Here is an 18,587-nt window from a genome sequence, read left to right as displayed (position 1 = left end):
CAAACAAGTGCATAAAGGATGCTTCAACACTAAAAGGAAAAATGCATTGATTTCAAAGCTGCATTAAGTCAGTGACAGAACACTGTTGCAATTTATCTCCTATGTTTTCAGATCCAAAGAATGTTTAATTTCAGCTTAGTAATCTTTGTAGGTCATCTAGATGCACATAGTCAACTCATGGTGAGCACCTGGATAACTTCTACTTAAAGTTACAGACGGAGCTTGTATTGAAAAGATAAATTATAATATAACAAATTAAGAACAGTGCTACACACCTACTGAAATGTGTGTACATATACTTATATATATATATATATATACACACACATAAGTATTTATATATAGACATGCATATATAGAGACACACATGCATATATACACACAAGCAAGCATATGCACATACATTTCTCTTCTTAAATTCATGGATATGGCTACAGAGTCATTAAGGATTATGACCCAATGGAGTGAGAAGATCCATAATAAAACAAATCTTAGGAGTAACTGGTTATAATTGTTTTCCTAGGGGAGACCTTATAGCTCTCTGTAACTTCCTGAAGGGGGGTTGTATTGAGCTGGGGGTTGGCCTCTTCTCTCGTGTGATCAGTGATAGAACTAGAGGGAATGGTTTTAAGCTGTGCCAGGGGAGATTCAGGCCGGACATTAGGAAGTATTACTTTTCGGAAAGAGTAGTTAGGCATAGGAATGCACTGCCTAGGGAGGTGGTGGAGTCACCGACCATGGGAGTGTTCAAGAAATGCTTGGATGTGGTGCTGAGGAATATGATTTAGCCTGGAAGTATTGGTAATGGTCGGACTAGATGATCTTCCAGGTCTTTTCCAACCTTGATAATTCTGTGATTCTGTGATTATACAGCCAGCACAGATAACGTAACAATTAATTGTGGACCTCTGAGTTTAACTGTTCCTATAAAAGCAGATACTAACTAAGGAACACATACCAGATAGAGTTACTCAGTTTTACAGAGTTTAACACTGAAAGCTTTATTAAATTTCTTTTTATGTCCTCAAGCAGTTTTTAACACCTGCCATGACAGGTCAGATTTCTGCCACAAGGAATTGTGCTAAAACAAATCAAAGTTCCTGCTGTTTTTTTACTAACTTATCTATCAAATTGTTTAAACTAAATATGAGTCGAAGGCATTCTACAGTTGCACAAATCCGTCAAGTCTATTTAAAGGGGCATTGCATGACACGGATTTGAAGGGTTTTTATCTGAGTTTACAGGTCTAGTATTTTTGCTGCAGTTTTAAGTATCACATCAAGTGTGAATGTCTGAAATATCGGAGCATTTAAATATGAAAGACTGGGCACCAACAAAAAGAGGAATTTATAGAGAATGACTCAGTTTCTTTTTTCTGTTGTTGTTCTTAATCAAGGCAAAAAGTGGCAGAAAGTAAATGCTTATTCTCCCTTAAATTCCAGTTTATCTAAGAGGTTAGGCTGATTTACACAGACTCCTTTGGGATGCACAGACTGCTTCCTGCAAGCCACCATCCTGGAGAGTTTCCTTATTCCTGCATAAACTGCTATTTTGTTTTGATTTTAAGTTTTGTTTGATTGATTATATTTAATTAAAAATTGCTTATGTTAACAGTCCCCATCCATAAACTGAAGACAAACAATTGCTTCTATTACAGGAAGTGCTTCTATGGCTTCCAAAAAGCCATTAAGAAGTCTATGTATTTACACAAAAACATGGATAAATTAACCCACCTTTGGACCTGGCAATCCGGGCAAACCTGGATTACCATGTGGTCCTGGAATACCCTATAGAAACAAACAAAAAGAAAGGGATTATTCAGCAATTCACTAAACTGTTCACATTCATTCAGTGAATAATTTTAACATGTTACTGTTGCTTGCAGAAACACTGGTTTAGATTCTTAAGACATTCTCAAGAAATGAGCACAGCCTCCTAACAATAACAAGTTAAGTATTCCCAAATCTTAACAGGTATTCAGCATGCATTGACTGCAGACTGGCTCTGCAGCTGCACAACTTGGAGGCACTGGATTAACACATAGAGACCACACTGAGTCACTCAACTATTAGTTACAAAATAAGGAACTAGAATAGTGTTCACTGTTTGAAGGGAAGACGTAAAGCAATGTATTCCACCTCCTCAAAATGAATCATTACAGACAGAAACCCTTCAGATTGTCTCATAGCCAGTGTAAAAAATGGATTTGTTGCCAGAACAGTTCAACTGAAACCATTCCAGGAACAGAATGGCTAACCAGGACTGTCTATATCTAGTAGCTGAAACACCACCCAGGATAAATGTCCATTCTTGCAATACGCTGAGTAATCTTCAATTGTGATGAAGCATGCGTATTTCTGCAGTGGCTGTCAGCAGCTATTCTTCTTCCAAAAACTGAAGGACCAAACCAGTGAAAAGTTAACTCCAGTAAGTCAGCAGCAAAGCTTTTCCTGGATCCGCTACAGCCAAAACTTTGCACAAACTGAAAATAAGATTCTGTTTCAGCTCTCTCATACACTCAGTGTTCTTACAAAAGACAAATTCAGCATTAATTTTTCCTTCACAGTGTCAACACAGAGCTGCGAAGGCATTCTGGTGAAATGGGAGGTGCTGAGGGAATTTGGCCTCCCTGCTGGTTATTTCTGAGCTTCCTGAAAGTTTATTCTGGAGAAACTGGAACAAGCCAAGAAACAATCATGAAACTCAAAACTGTGATGCAGATTTAGCTCTATCACAAAAAAAAAAAAAAAAAAAAAAAAAAAAAAAAAAAAAAAAAAAGAGAGAGAGATCAGAATTAATTTTTAGTGGAAATCTGTAATTGTTAATCAGGTAGTGTCCAACCCACATGAACCTCTGTCTAGATCAAGTTCAGACCTTGGAGGAGGCCCAGGCACTGCAGCTCTACACTCCACTGCTTCCCTATGACACCTCCAGTCACATTTTCGGACCACAAAGGGCATCTCACACAATGGAAGACAGAAGTCACAGGGCAGATTGGTAGAGAAGGAAATGATCTTTTCATCAACAGGGTTTTACATATTTGGTGTTGGTTTTTTTTTTGGCTCAAAACACTTCTCCATCATATCATGTCTCTGCAGTAACTGCACTTGCAGTATTGAATAGTAAGGATCTCAGGCATTTAAAAGAAATATTTTCTTAAAATACTTCCTTGGCTCTTGAATGTGTTTTAAACTGTGTGTCATAACTGTTGGTAAATATTCATCTTGCTCATTTCCTCACCTCTCCAGACACCCTATACAACAATATAACACATGTTTTCTGACATAGCTTATATTTCAGCAACACAAAAATTTGTGCTGTACAAACCATCAGCTTTTCTGTAGCAGAATAATTTGGAAACAAAACAAGAAATTAAGTGAGAAAGACATGGATTTGAAAAGATTTTTTTCATTTTATACTTCTAAATTTGTCTCATCCAATCCCTTGTCACCAGCTGCCTTGAAGTACCAGGTCAGTTCCTGCCCCTTGGAGGGCTGCACTTTCCTAGCCAGCCACACCAAGTTTTGAAAGCCAGCAGAGAACAGAATGTTGAATGCAATGTGGAGCGACAGCTTGTTTAAATGTACCTCAAAGGCTGATTTGACATTACTCCCACACATCTGCTGGGATTTTTGTATAATCTGCTCCCTTGCTACCAGCTTGCCATTTGGCTAGCTATGCGAGTTTCAGCCATAACCACTTACATCCTCAAATACCACACCCCAAAATCTTCTATGCAACAAGTCCTTACATTACCTAGCACATCTTTTGTCAAGCTGCTGTAACACAAAAGCCTGAAATAGATTACTGAGAACAATTTTTTATGTCTTGCAGTGGTTAAATTTGTATTCACTGCCTGCTTGTCTGCACAGTGACACACATTACTCATTCCTCATTCCCAAATTAAATGAACTTGACCTTAGGTTGCCGAGTACCAGATGGGGCCAGTGTGGAAAATACCAAAAAGTTAATATTGCAGTCCATTAAAGGTAGGCACAAGTGTCACAATGCCCTGCATATACGCGCCCTTACATAGAACTGACCACACTGGAAGCTCACAGCAGAAGATAAAGTTACTTTGCCATATTTTAACCTATCTTCCAAATCCTAGGAATCACACTTTCATGATCAACCAGTATGCAAATAAAGTTGAAAAAAATTATACCATCTCCAGGTTAATTGTCAGTCACCTGTGCGGAGCTGCACAAGAACATAGCTGTGTTACTCACCCGAGGACCTCTTTTTCCTGATGGACCAGGTAGACCTGGAGGACCCGGAGGACCCTGGTGATAGAAAAATCAAAACAATTGAGGCTAAAAACCAACACAAGGATAGCACCGCAAGTCTGAATAACACTGGTTCTTCTATCCGATGATTTTCTGGTTGTGGAAGACTTCACTGCTTGAAAAACAACTCTTAAGCTACAAGCATGCGAGTTTTTAATTTTGCTCAATATCAGACATTCAGAAATCACCTCCGGCCTAAGGAATTGGAGCCAACAATCTAGATTAAAACAAATACATTTAAGCAAAATTTACAAAGGAAGAGCAGCTCATCTCAAGAACTGGAAACCAGTTCATTGTATTTCAAAACAAAGAGCAAAACAGTTAAGTATTTTTAATAAATATGGAGGCATGCCAAACACTTTATGAAGTCAGACAACTTGTTATGAAAAATGAGATAGCACTGCACAAAAAAAAAAAAAACAACCAAAAAAACAGGCATGAATAGAAGAGACAGTAAGTATGGAGAAATAATTATTTGGTTTCACCAGCTGTGAGCTTGGGATGAGAATAACTGGCATTGTGCCCATTCTCCATTTCACTTGCAAATAAAACATACTACTCACTAGAGAGAATAAAAAAAACAAAAAAACATAGATTCTTCTATTTTTGTGAATGCATTCCTAAATAGTTTACAGTTTATATAGTTTATAGTCTGATGAATCTTTTGCAAATAGGTCAGATTAACAGCTATTATTATACAGTATGTCACCATTTGGACAGTGGTTTTGACCATAGGAATCTTTTCTGTACATGTTCACTTCCAAAACTCCAGGATCTACTTCATCATGCTCTAATATGAATGAGTGAGACTCTGTAAGGTGGAATGATACAAAGATAACAGATATTCAAAAGGCTATTTATAAGGAAAAACTCAGCAATATGGATGCCTTCTCTGGGAAATGCTGAAGCAATCTCCACCAGGGAGCGATCTCCAAGAGAGATGCTTGCTGCCTTAGTGGTGGTCAGCCTTTAAATAAGGTCTAGAGGAGGTGGAGTCAAGCTCCACCCCTTCCGAGAGCACAGCTAAATTACTCTCACCTGTGCTCCCACAGCTGACCCAACACTTGCCTCAGCTGATTAATCAGAGGTTCAGGCTGTGATTACCAGTTTCCCATACAGACTCAGAACAAGTTCTCAGGACTTGAGGAAAAACAAAAAACAAACAAACAAACAAAAAAAAGGTTCGTATTGCACCATTTGGGGTTCTGTTAGCAACCAATAAAAGACTTTATTAAGACAAAAGCTGTATATTTTAAAAAAAACTTAATAACCCTTTACTATGATTAATTGGAAAGGAATATTTTAACTAGACAAAACTGAAGTGTTACAATCTTCCATGATCAAAGTTTCAGTATTATGGACTCACAAAGATGCCACCTTGCTCACTCAACAAAAGCTCTGCTAGAGACACACTGTTGTTCTTGAATAGTTACAGCTCTACTAGTTAAGCAAACCAGGAAAACAGCAGGAATTTCAAACTGCAAAATTAAAGTCTTTATTCATAAAAATCTAATTGAATTCTGGAACCTCCCTGACTGTTTCAAAACCAGCTTAATTGGGAAACATTGGGTTTAGGAGCAAGGCTCTTTAACACAGGTGGGTTATCCTGAAAACAAATAATAGCCCTTTTTTTTTTTCTTTTTTCTTTTTTCTTTTCCTTTTTTTTTTTTTTTTTTTTTTTCCCTGGGCTGGTAGTTATGCAGTTATATTGAGATTCTGCTCATTGCAATTGCTAGGATTTTACTCAAAGTGATTTTGAAGAATTAAGTAGAAGAATTAGATATGCTATCCATAAAGGAAGGTCTGAATTCTGGAGCCCTGCTTTATAGGAATGGGTGAATTCCGCAGCTGCTGGATCATGGAATTCAAGGGGCCTAATTATACAAGGCAAGAATCAGTTCTGGTAGATGATTAAGTGCTAAAATGAAGCTGAGGAGTCTAAGAACCACAAAAGCTAGTTCTTGCCTGTCAACTCCAATAGAATAAACGTTATTTCTGTGCTGAAATCTTGAAAGAAGGTTCAAACCAACCACAACATAATGAGAGAAGAAAAAAAAGAGAAGGGGCTTCATGCCTCATCAGGATTTCTTTTTGCTGCAGGGAAGCTCTGCAAGTCCCTCACTACTGTTTTTTTAGGATCCCCGCTGATAAGACTGAGTGGATACTTATTTATTAAAATATAAGATAAAACCTGTATTATTACGGTCTTCTCTGCATGGATGTACTACACTGAGAAACCAAGAGTATCTCTGAGTTCAATGACAGCAGCAGGCACAGTGCCACACAACCTCTACCAAATACAATTCTTTACAGAAATCTTCTGTGGAAGAACCATTCACAGACCCTTTCCTTGCTTCAGCAAAAATCTCTGTGGCAACAACAGCTTTAGTCTACCCATAGTCTCAGTGGGTGCTGTTGGTCCTTCCAGCTGAATTTGTGTCCACAGTGGTCTGGATCAGCTGCCTAGCCCTGCAATGCATCACTTCTAAGACCTTGGGCATGTTACTGAAACTCTGACTTAGCAATGCACCATAAGACAAACATACAAAATCATAGCATACATATCTTTCATATACATTTTGTGCTCTCTGGATCAGGTGGTATGAATCATTGAATACACAGTGTCTGCATCTAGCAAAACTAGAGCATCAGTTTGCAGCTGCTTACTACACACACACACAAAAAAAACAACACCAACAACCCCAACATTAGCAGCCATTTCTGTGCCATGTAAGAAATGGTGATTTCAGTCTGCTACAGTCAGTAAATTTCAGTGTACAAATTTAAAGTTATGTGCTATGTATCAAAACTTTCCATTAGCAGTTGTTAAACGTCATAAGCAGCAAAAATGAAAATTAACCTAAGTTCACATCTATAACAGCCACATACGTAGCTGTACGTTCACATCCCCATAATGGGCTAAAAAAAATAAATGAAAAAAAGACTGGCTTCACATTCACAAAAAAGATCCCACCAAACAGCAAGGACACCCCCAGAAAACATAAATTACTTGTTAACACATTTGTCAACTAATTAACAACCTTTTTGAATCAAGATTCTGTTTAGAGTAAAAATTAAATTTCTACGAAAGTTTTCAGTTGCTGACTACCCAAAGAAAATATTTTTTCAGTGCTGAGATGATACATGCATATTTAAGAAACTGCTTGCCCCTCCTATCAAAATACTTTCCAGTAATAACCACACAAATGCAAGAGAATCACATGGAGAACAACTCTCTCCATGCCATAGTTCAACAAATTTTAACTAGAGACTCAGACGAGAATTAATATAATCTCTCCAAGACTAAATAGGAACCTCTGTCCTTTCTTGCATGTAGTTTTGTGTGCATTGACCCCAGTTTTATGTATGAAAATGTTTATGACCCTCAAGCACACAATAAGAAAGGAAAAATTAGTGCCATTAAAAGCACTGCTGTGCATTTGCAGTCATTTCAGAGAACTCTTACCCTGCTAAATGAAGAAATGCCACAAAACTGAGTTCTAAACACTGCTTCTCATGCAGGTTTGCATGATCCTGCAACTGTGGGTTAGGAATGGTTTGAAAGGAATAGATTCTACCAGCAGTCTGCTTCAACAATTACAAGTTTTGATAGCATCACTCAACTGAGAAAACTGTATAATTCTTTCAAACAGTCTGGTTGTTCTTTTCATGGAACAGTGTCTACATTTGTAGAGAGTATGAAATTACCCTATAATTTTATTAAGTGAGCAGCCTCCATAATTAGCAGTTACAAACATCTGGCTGCATTTCAAATTTTAAAAAAAGCTTGGGTTGCCCACCACTTCACCAGAATTGAATGCCTGCGTATTCCACTAGTAAATAAAAATACACACCACATAGGCCAAAATTATATGCCAGATACACACTTATGGCAGACAGACTTCTGCACAGTACAAATAGGAAAAGTGGTAATCACAGCCTGGCACGTTTTGTGAGATTTATTTTAAAGCCTCTTTTAAATCTATGTTGCTTCATTATAAAGAGTGTAGTAAAGGTAACTTACAGGAGGTCCAGTCTCCCCCTTTAAACCTCTGCTACTTCCTATTTCAAACATTTTGCCTTGACCTTCATAGTTGTAGTTATCAACATCAATATAATAACTGTTTTCTGTGCGGTAAGTCTTATTAGCATCAAGTGGACTTCCTTCTTCCAGACCAAGCTGATTATCCAGGGAGAGGTCAGCAGTCAAACTGTACAGAGTTGTGTTGAAGACTTGCTGCTTTTTGGTTAGTTCATCTAAATGCTGTTTTTCTTTGCCCACTCCCTTGCTTTTCATTTTTTTCTGTTTTATGGGGAAGATCGGAGAAAGCTCACTTTGTCTGTCTGCATCTTCTGTGGTAGTATGTGAAGTATTTGGATATGAAGCCTTGTTTTTTTCAGTGCTGCCTCTTTCTTTGCTTGGCTCCTGCTGGTGAAGGGGCAGACTGACCTCCTCTTGGAGCTCTGTTTCTGGCCACACTTCTAGCAGCAGGGGTTTAGATTCTGCAAATTCTGATGCTGAGACATTTATTGACTCAAGGTACTCCAGTACAGAGTGAATCCGAGCAATGTTGGTAACAGGATCATTTGATGCTTCTTTCCTTCTATAAGATGCATCTTCCCACTGTTTTTTCTCACCAATATTTTTCTTCAAAGAAACATCCAGCACACCAGCATATGGTGTTCCTAGAAGAGATCGATATGTTTCAGCCTGGCGACACTGCTGTTTTACGTATTTACAATAGTTTGCAGAGGCTTCTGCAGAGGGAATGATCTCTAGCTGGCATATAACTCCTTCAAAGCTGACAGAGTGAGAGTTCATTCTTCCCAGGGTAAATAAACCATCCAAATCGAATGCCTCCACTTCATAAAGCATTTCCCTGCTATAGTACTTCTGTCCGCACTCAGCAAACATTGAGACAGTCTTGTCTCTAATTTCAATGGCAAACCAGTGCCACTGTTCATTATGAACACTATAATCAAAGTACACAGGCTGCTTCCCTCCAGTGTACACAGCTACCTTTCTTGGTAGCAACTGGACACCAAACTGCAGTCTAGTTTTGTTCCTAATACTGAAAAGAAAAGCATTGTTTACAGTGTAAGAGTACAACCCAACCAATATGGTAAAGCGACTCCCTAGACTTGCTGGTATGACTTCAGTGATGGAGGCCTCGACATGAGCGTCACCAGTCAACACAACTCCAGACACGGCCAGGCGAACCCCCTGGGGCAAGGGTGGCACTGTTGAAGGCACTGGCGTCACTGACAGCTTCTGAACATCTCTCACAAGGCCGAGCTGATGAAGGACATCTACTGCTGTAAAAAGAATTGAAGGCACATTATTCATTGCATTCATGAGCTCAAATTCAGATCCAGGTAAACAAACATAAAGCATATATGTCAGCCTTTCACATAAATCCAACAAATTTAATTAAAGCTTCCCTGACGTAAAAATAATTAATAAAAAGAAGCTCACATAATGCCAGTGGAAGTTAATTCATTCATGAAACTGAAAAGTCCCTATTTGCTGTCATCAACCTTTTCACAAGAGTTAATGAACGTACTACGCTCATTTGGCAATTCCTGCCTACCTCCCCTTCAAAACAAGAAGCAAACAAAAAAAACAAACCATGATTTTCCTCTTTGTCTGAAAAATATTAACATTCAAGGGAGGGATATTTTGTTTCCATGAAGGGACAAGCTATCACTAACACAGTAAGCAGTGTCCAGGGGCATCGTGTAAGCTCCTTTCTCACAGGTTCTCAAGAGCAGAGCTGGACAGCATCCAGTAGCCCAGACTAACATTGACGTTGACCCTTAACTCAGCACCAGGTAGGACCAGACAAGGTTGAAGTCCATTCCAACCTAAACTTCTCAATTTTCTGTGCAAGGGGAAGCTGAACATCACACAGTTTTCATAAGCACTGTTGCACAGAAGCATTTTTTTTCTGTAACAACTGGCTGGACCTGAGCTACAGGAAACTGCCTACATTAAAGATGACTAATATTATTTAACAATTGCACTGATACAATAAACATAATGGGGAACAGACCACTTCCTACAACATGTAACTGAGGGTATTACTTTTTAATTTTATTTTTTTACTGTTTTGTTTTGGTTTGGTTTTTTTTCCCCAACAATGCAACTGAGTGCTCTTTTTAAGCTACTAAATGGCGTAACAAAATTGGGGGAAACAAAGAGAAGTTAAAGAGCAACTGAAACAAATGGATTTTCACTATTTTAGTGGAAAAAAGTCTTCTTTCCCAAGTCTTCTTTTTCTCTGTTTACAGAATGTATTCACAGCAAACTTTAAGAACACACAGATGTTGGCTTAGTATCAGCAGTAAATTATGAAGAGAGTCTGAGACTTCCTTGAGAGTGGTTTAAAAGTTGGAACCAAAAGCATCAACCTGAACGCACTGTGCATCTTGAAAATTAATTACACACCTTGTAGTGTTTCTAGCCATGTTAGAGATCTGCAGGAGAGCCGAGATTGAACTGGCAGCCAGCCCAACCAGAACTATGGGGAGAGCATGTCTTTGCAGAAAGTCACGCATACGCCAGTTTCTCAAGATGTTCTGCCTCAGAGCAATTAACTTACTAGGCTGTATTTTAATCTGTCAAACTGATAAGAGAGGTCAGGTTATTGTAGAAGTATTCTACTTTGCAGCTCTGTTAATGAACCCCAGCACTTTCCCAGGACCTTGGTCCTGCACGTTCTGGGTGCAGTTACAGAGAAGAAAGCTGTACATGTGCACTCCTCTAGGCAATACAGAAATCTCACAGGGGCAAGCAGCACCCCAGTGACTTCAGAGACAGCTTCAGCACTTCCGTGCACTGGCTGAGCCAACTGATACACTGCACCAGGAAAACCAATCCAACTTAACCTTGTACTTGATTGTAACAATTTTAATCTTTAGTATTAGGCTGATATTTGTAAATATTTATCATTAAATAGTTACATTAATAAATAACATTGTCAAGTGATCTCTGCCCAAAGCATTATAACTGAAGAATAAAACAAGTCTACCATACTGATACAAAACAGCCAGTTTTAAAATGATGTTAAGAAGCACTCTTTCTAAATCTCAAATGACAAAGTTTGGCAGTTCTAATTTGTAAACATCACATTGTTTAAAAATTATTTTTAAAAAGGAAAAGCACTTTTGAGAGTGAAGAGATATAAAACACTTTCTCCACATCCTGCAAACTACAGCAAGTCTCAAGAAGGCTCAGCATGGAGAAATACTGCATGAAAAATAACAGCAAAGATTAAGTACCAGCTAATTATTCCTTACTGACTTACTGCCTATTAACCCACCATCAAGCCAAAAGGCTGTTCCAGACATTTTTGGCCAGTCACTTCATTTCTGGTCCAATTTTTTTTTTTTTTTTTTTTTTTAAACTTTTTGCTTTTTTAAGCTTTCAGAAGCTCTTGGCAGTACACAGGGGTTTGGGAGCAGGCAGCCCTCTAAACTCTTCCTCCCAGCATGACAACCACAACTTTCTTTACCTATCAGTAGCCAGTTTTCTTTGTTTATCCATGTCTGCGCAACATCTGTCTTCGCTTACTGTTCACCCAATCCATTAGTCCCCCAAATTGTAACAGCTCCTCTTCTTCAAAGAGAAGCTATTTGGGTTTTTTGCTGTCAGTTGCTTTCTTTCCATCTTCTAGGATTACTTGTAAAATTCACAACGTAATTGGATTGTGAAGGGAAGGAAAACTTAACAGAAGTTAAGACTGTAAATATCACAAAACAACCCCAAAAAGAATAGCAAGTAGTGTTGTGTGTCACTCTTTTGTTCAGTCTCTGCTGTTCATCTTCCATACTCCCCCACTTTCACCACTTGTCTAAGGGCAGAATATTTGGGGTGTTCTCTCCATTTCAGCAAACCTAATACACATCTGATTTGTTTTCCCTTTACCAATATGGGTACAGAAAAGTGAAGATCATTCATTTGCCAGCTTCGCCAGAACTCAGGGCAAATACTCAGCAGGTTACCCATTTCCCAGGTGGTGCATTTGCAGTTGGGTAAGTTACAACACAGCTGCACACCTCCTCACAGTGACTGCTTATTTCTTCCACCAGCACCAACTTCTCTCCTTAAACCCTCCACAACTCTAAGAACCACTTTAAGAATGACACAGTATCAACACAACTGCAGAGATTATCTCCACAATCAACAGTACCAGATGTGTCTTACAGTGATAGTTCTTTCAAAATTCTCTTCCTTAATGCTAACTACCCCCTCCCGTAGCAAATCCCCTTAGGCTTCCCAAACCTACAGCTGAAGAGACTGGCCTCCTCCCAGCACCTCACCCCATCCCCACCAGCAGGGAAGCTAGACTCACAGATCTGGAGGACCACAACACTGGTGACCTAACTGGCTGTGAGGCTTTCACAGCTGTCTCCAGACATGCTACTGGAAAAGAAGTTCCACAGGCTGTAGAACACGAGAATCAAAATAAGTTACTTCTTTCCAAAGGGAATAAAGAGGGGTGGAGAGATGAAGACAACTCCAGCTACCACTTCAGACCTGTGCCTGGTATCCCTCACCTGTACCACTGAAAAAGTATGAACTGCCTCCCTAACTCAGCCTCTCCCCTCCCACAGGCCCAGAGCGGGGAGGCCACACATATCTGTGGGTACTGCCCTTGTCAGGTGAGCTTTTTCTTCCCTCAGCACCAACCTATCCCCTGCCCCATGCAATACTTGGTGCAGCAATTAAATGATCTGGAAAACTCCCATCATCACAAAAGCACATCCCCATCTAGCTGAATGGGAAAAGCATGGGTTTGTCTTAACAGGCAAACCATGAGCAGTTAATGGAAGGCAAAATGGAAAGAGAGAATGCACCCAATCTCACACACACAAAAAAAACCAAACATAAAAAAAACAACATCACAACAACATCAACAATGAAAACACAACATTGTCAAGCACAAGGAATAACAAGAAGGATAAATAACACTGCTGAGAGTAGCAGTGGGATGCTGGAGAGATAGCTATGAGGTTCTAGTAAGATGTTATCAGGAATGCACCTTGACTTAATCATGAAACCCAGCTGTTTGCATCCAGCTGAATATCACATGAAGATCACAGTTACCACATCAGCCAAGGACAAGCTATTTCTTGCTTTATCTGTACAGTGAAAGGAATATGGAAGATAACTGATACTGCCACTCTCATGGCTACTGAATAGTAAGTGGCATGTTAGCTTCCACCACTTTGGGATGCTAATACTCCCACAATGGTCTCATAATAAACATCTAGTGAAGCTGCAACAGCTGGCTGATTAAAAAAACCAAAAACCAAGACAACCATATTTCCTTCCTAGCATCGGCATTTGAATGCAAAACCTAAAGAATACACAATTTCACTTTCTTTAATGATGCCAGCCTAGACTAAGCCTTTATTATACGCACTGGTTTGCTTGTTTGTCCTCAGAAGTGCAAAGGTAACTCAGTCATAGTTTGCCACCCCCAAGGACACCCACTTGCACTGAAGACACAATCAAAGCCTTTTCTCCTTACAAGACTTCTCTTTTATGAAGAGTCTGTTTAAATATGTAAACAATTTCATGGACAGAAAATGTGAGTAATTTTTGAAAGGTCATCTTTTCCACACTGGTTACTTTAAACTTTTGCTCTCATTATATGGTAGTTGATATGTAAGTCACCATGAGGAACTGAACCTAGGGTCACTAGTAACAAGCACCATTTACTCTTTCTGTCTGGTAAAAAAAGAAACCAACATCCTTCTGTAAGAAAGTATTCTCACCTTGTTTGGGTACTTTGGCAACACCCGCAGCTGTACATATTGCAATACAAAGAAGGAGGATCTTCCTAAAAGGGGAAGAAAGAAAAGAGTGCGTGAGAAAATACATAAAGATTCAGGACTCCAAAGAATTAGAAACTTCATTCAACACCCAAAGTCAATGGCAGGATACCACTGACTTCAGCAAGCCCCAGTTCAAAGCCTTCCAGCCTTTATGTCGTACAGCTTTCCAACCAATGCTGAGTAGATGTTTTACACAGAGAGCAAGGACCATGTATGCCTTCATATATGGTACATATATTTGGCAACTTTTTTTATTAATAAGTAACTACATCTGTTTTATATTTTCTTGCAGCAGCCTTCAAGTACAAGAGCTGCTATGTAGAAGATTTCTTCCCGGGGGGGAAAAGGGTTACTGCAAAGAAACTATAAAACAAATGACAAGTTCATGCCTATTAGATACTTTTATGCCAGTGTACCTTCAACCTTTTCACCCTACCACATCAACTATCATAAATGAAAATGCTGCATCACTTTCCTTCCTGTATGCTAATGTTTTTTGCTACATTACAAATGAGAAATGTACTTCAAAGTAAAAATTAATAAATAAGTAAAATCCCATCACACTGTGACTTAAAACTTCATGTCATGATAGAATATCAAAGGGTATCCCAGCATCACCAATTAAAAATCATACAAAAAAAAAAAAATCAAGAAAGTGCAGGAAGAAAAGCTCACACATCTGTACAGGAGCATATGGTACAAATGGTAAAGGTAGACAAGTTTCTTCTTTTAACCTGCAGGCCTTTACCTGCAGCACAGAGGATAGCATATACAATAGGTAGATATTAGTAATGCTCCAATGACAATAAATTATGCTATGATTTACAAATATCAGTATATTAAGTTCTCCACTAAATGCTGCTTTATATTTCTTCCAGGTATTTGCAATCACAACCCAAGGGCTCACACTACTTTTTTTTGTTGTTGTTGTTGTTCAGCTTTGAACACCAAAATTCAAGTTCAGTGTACACTCACAAGAAAAGGGATCCTGTGTCACACACTCCATCATCTTTTAATCTAATCAGAAGTTCAGTGAAAGTCTTGAAGGTGGACAGATAGTTGTGTTAGCAAGAAGTCCATACACTGCACTGCATCAGCCAAAATGAGAAAACTTTTCCTATTTTCATTTTTCTTGTTTTCCTATTTTCAAGGACACAAACCAGATTCTCAGTTGAAAAATAACACAAATTAACTAAACTCAAAATTCAGGACACTTAGAGAGCCCAAATTGCAAAGATAAATCCTTAACACAGCAACAGCCTCTTCCATAAAGTCAGAGAGAGAGAAGCTGTGTGTCAGACATTTGCCTCTGTCACATCCCAGAAACTGTTGTAAAAAGGCAAGAAATTCTGAAATGCTCTCAGGGTTGTAAGTCACACAGATGTAACTGAACATAAAGAGACATAAAGACAAATGTCTGGCTTACACAGTGCTTTCCAGCTAATGTCAAGAACAGATGAGCAAGCAACTAAGAGAAAAAACAGGGACCAGAGACAACCATAGAGCTGGAGGTCCCCTAATACATGGAAAAGATTTTTCTTCCTTCTACCTTTTCCCACAACAAGTGGAAACTTTTTGTAAATGAAACCATGTGCAAACCTAAAGTCAAGCTGCACAATGAAGCCCTTGTGGCCAAAGAAGGAAAAGGAAAAAATAGAATTCAACCTATTCATTCAAACACTCCCTTCTTGGTCAAGACCACTATTATTAACATCAAAAGAAACAAAGCAGCCAGCTCTCATGTGCTATGCTCACATGGTTAGTGTCACTGGGCCACCAGGCTCCCCGCTGTATTACACATACATGGCTTGATCTACTTCTGCTGTGGCTACAAGAACATAGCAAGAACATGCAGGGCACAGAAGCCCAGACCTGGCCCACATGCCTTAGCAGAGCCCATAACTCCTGGGGAGCCTTGCCCTGCTGGGACACAATAACAGAAAAATTCAGAAATGACCGACTACACTGTTGGCTACTTTTCCCATTTTAACATCAGACTGGAGCTGTCCCTAAAGCCCTTAGCAATGTCCTGTCCTACAGTCCAGTAACCTCTTAAGCTTCCCTTAGCTTGGTATCCTCTCTCCTGTTTCAAACACATACACAAGCTGATGACAATTACATAACTATCTGGAGGTAGAAACCACCAAATGTAGTCGAGCCATTATACCATTTAAAATTGAGCTTATCTTTTCTGATAATCCTTAACATCTTGTGGCTGCTTTCTTTTTCCTGTGGTGGAAGGTGACTGAGTTTTTATGGTGGTGTGTTTTTTTTTCCCCCCCCATTCAGGATGACATACAGCTGAGGGAACTGATAAGCTTCAAAGCAAGACTTGACAAACAACAAGGCAAAACTCCACCATTTGAAGACTACTCAGCAGCATGTGAAGCTTGTATTTGGTCAGTGCTTGGTGGTGTCATGTAACAACATTCTCTATTCCCTGACAGCATTCTGAACCTCAGATTTGAAGGAAGGAATTCCACTAGCTGGTGGTAGAGGACAGAAAACCTGACCACAGAGGGACAGCCACAGAAGATGCTAAACGTGAGTGCTGCATACAACTCTGCATCCACCAGTGACAATGGCTGAAATACCAGTGCCTGCCCCACATGCAGTGCTGCATTAGATATCCTCTGAGCACAGAAGCCCAGCTTGTATCAGTCACATAGGACATAAGAGCACCACATATGTCACAGACATGTCACATGCATCTCACATACATATCTTTTAAGGCATAATGTGGCTTTCCTCACAGCATTCAGTTTCTAAATCACCTGAGCAAATGCAGCAGGCTTCCTCACACCACTCCAACCAAAAGCCCTCTTGTAAATGTCACACGAGTGATTAAACTTTGGGGAGAGACACTACACTACAGTAGACCAGGACCTTCAGACAGCCTTCACTTCCTAGGCCTGCCTGGGGCAGCCTACAGCTCAAGGCAGTGTGATCTCTTGCCTCTGCCGCCTCCACTGATGCTCAGTATCCAGGAGCCTCCCGGATACCCAGCTTCTTCACTTGTTAGGCCCTAGAGCAAGGACAGGAGCAGCACCCTGACTGAGGGGCACTGGCATAATTGCTCCCCTTTCTTCTGTTGTGTTTGTTTGCTTTGTTTTTCCTTACCTCCCAGCCTAAAGACATGGTATCTGCTTTTCACAGCACTCCTTTCAGCTGGGCAGCTCTAACCACTTCACAGTACCTCCCACACAAACTTTCCCATAGCTACCAACAAGAAAAGTCTCTGCATAAAGGAAAAAAGGGCAACGAGTGGCAGAATTCATGTTCACCACAGTTCCTCTAAAAAACTAGGTCTCTAAAAAAACTCAAGAGAAATGCACTCAGGTACAGCCCGAAGAAGGTTTTTGGGAAAGGTGATAACATCTCCTACATCTAACACCCTAAAGCAGTTAAGAATCTGATAGTTCAAGACCTGAGAGGACAGACACCTCTCTGCTGCCATGAAGGGAGCAGGCAGCCGGCCAGTGCTGCCTCTGGTTCAAAGAGGCATGTGGCTGGCATGGCTGAGAGGACAAGTGACCTGTACAGGCTCTCCCTGCTGACAGCTGCACACCCAAATGAGGGAGAAGCCCTGGGAATGTTGCAGCAGGCTCATTGAGTAAAGAAAGGAAGAGACAAAAGAGAAGGTGAGAGGAACAGTACATTGATAGTTCCTCCTGGCGAGCGGTGGCCTGAGAGGAATCCCACAACAGTGTGGTCTGTGGGAAGGCCCAGCTGCCCTTGGGACAGCATGTGGCACAAGGTGATAAGCTGCACATTCACAGCAATCAAACTTGCTTGCATTTCTGAAAGAAGAAAAACAAAACAAAACAAATCCCCCAAAACAATAACAACAAAAACAGCAAAAGTAATTGTAGGGCTGATTTTATGAGTACATCCCCAGTCTTTGCTCCACCTCTAGTCTGGATGGGGTTCACTCATTTTGTCCCTGTACCAAAGCAGGCAGCAGTCTGACCCAAGAGCACTGCTTCAGGGGGGTGGTCTGGGTCGCAAGGGACAGACTAGCTTGAGACGTGCTGAGGAAACCTGATCCTTGAGCAAATAGTCTAGTTTCTTAGCACAGGCAAGCAACCAGGTTGCTTTCTCTCGAGTGAATTAGGTGAACAAGAAAAATTCTGTCCATATAACTTCAGAGTTACATTACATCCAGTAAACCTATCTCAGTGACATGCATCTCTCGTGTGTGCCCCTTTTCCATAATTCAGTTTGTATTTCTCCATCAGCAAAACCTTCTGTGAACTTGCACCCACACAGCTCCTGGTGGTGTCCCGCAGACTCTCAGACCCGGCAGCTCTTGGGAAGCCTCTGGCAGGCACACGGAGCCGCACACCGGACCCAGACAGCACAGAGCTCGCCGCAATACAGTCCTTCCCCTTCCCACCGGGAGCTCCCTGCAAACATTACTCTATTTACTACCTGAACACAGCAAGTACTTTACAAAGA

At 40.1% G+C, this 18,587-nt stretch overlaps 1 protein-coding gene across 7 annotated transcripts in view; it reads right to left on the bottom strand.

Moving 5' to 3' along the window:
• Nucleotides 1-18,587, bottom strand: part of COL24A1 (collagen type XXIV alpha 1 chain) — a 107,921-nt gene that overhangs the window by 88,622 nt on the left and 712 nt on the right. For 5 of the 7 annotated variants that reach the window (XM_015870173.3, XM_015870175.3, XM_085511455.1 and 2 more), the window contains exons 2-5: nucleotides 14,070-14,134; nucleotides 8,311-9,602; nucleotides 4,230-4,283; nucleotides 1,734-1,787 (exon numbers count right to left, since the gene is read on the bottom strand). In XM_015870173.3, coding sequence (XP_015725659.2) covers nucleotides 1,734-1,787; nucleotides 4,230-4,283; nucleotides 8,311-9,602; nucleotides 14,070-14,134 — 1,465 coding nt within the window. The remainder of the gene's footprint in view (nucleotides 1-1,733; nucleotides 1,788-4,229; nucleotides 4,284-8,310; nucleotides 9,603-14,069; nucleotides 14,135-18,587) is intronic. The other 2 variants (XM_015870174.3, XM_085511452.1) reach the window with 1 other exon arrangement.

Source organism: Coturnix japonica, chromosome 11 (genome assembly GCF_054131305.1).
Source record: "Coturnix japonica strain WE chromosome 11, WE-NBRP24, whole genome shotgun sequence".
NCBI lineage: Eukaryota > Metazoa > Chordata > Aves > Galliformes > Phasianidae > Coturnix > Coturnix japonica.
Note: the sequence above shows the minus strand (reverse complement) of the source record. Positions and strands in the feature narration are given on the sequence as shown.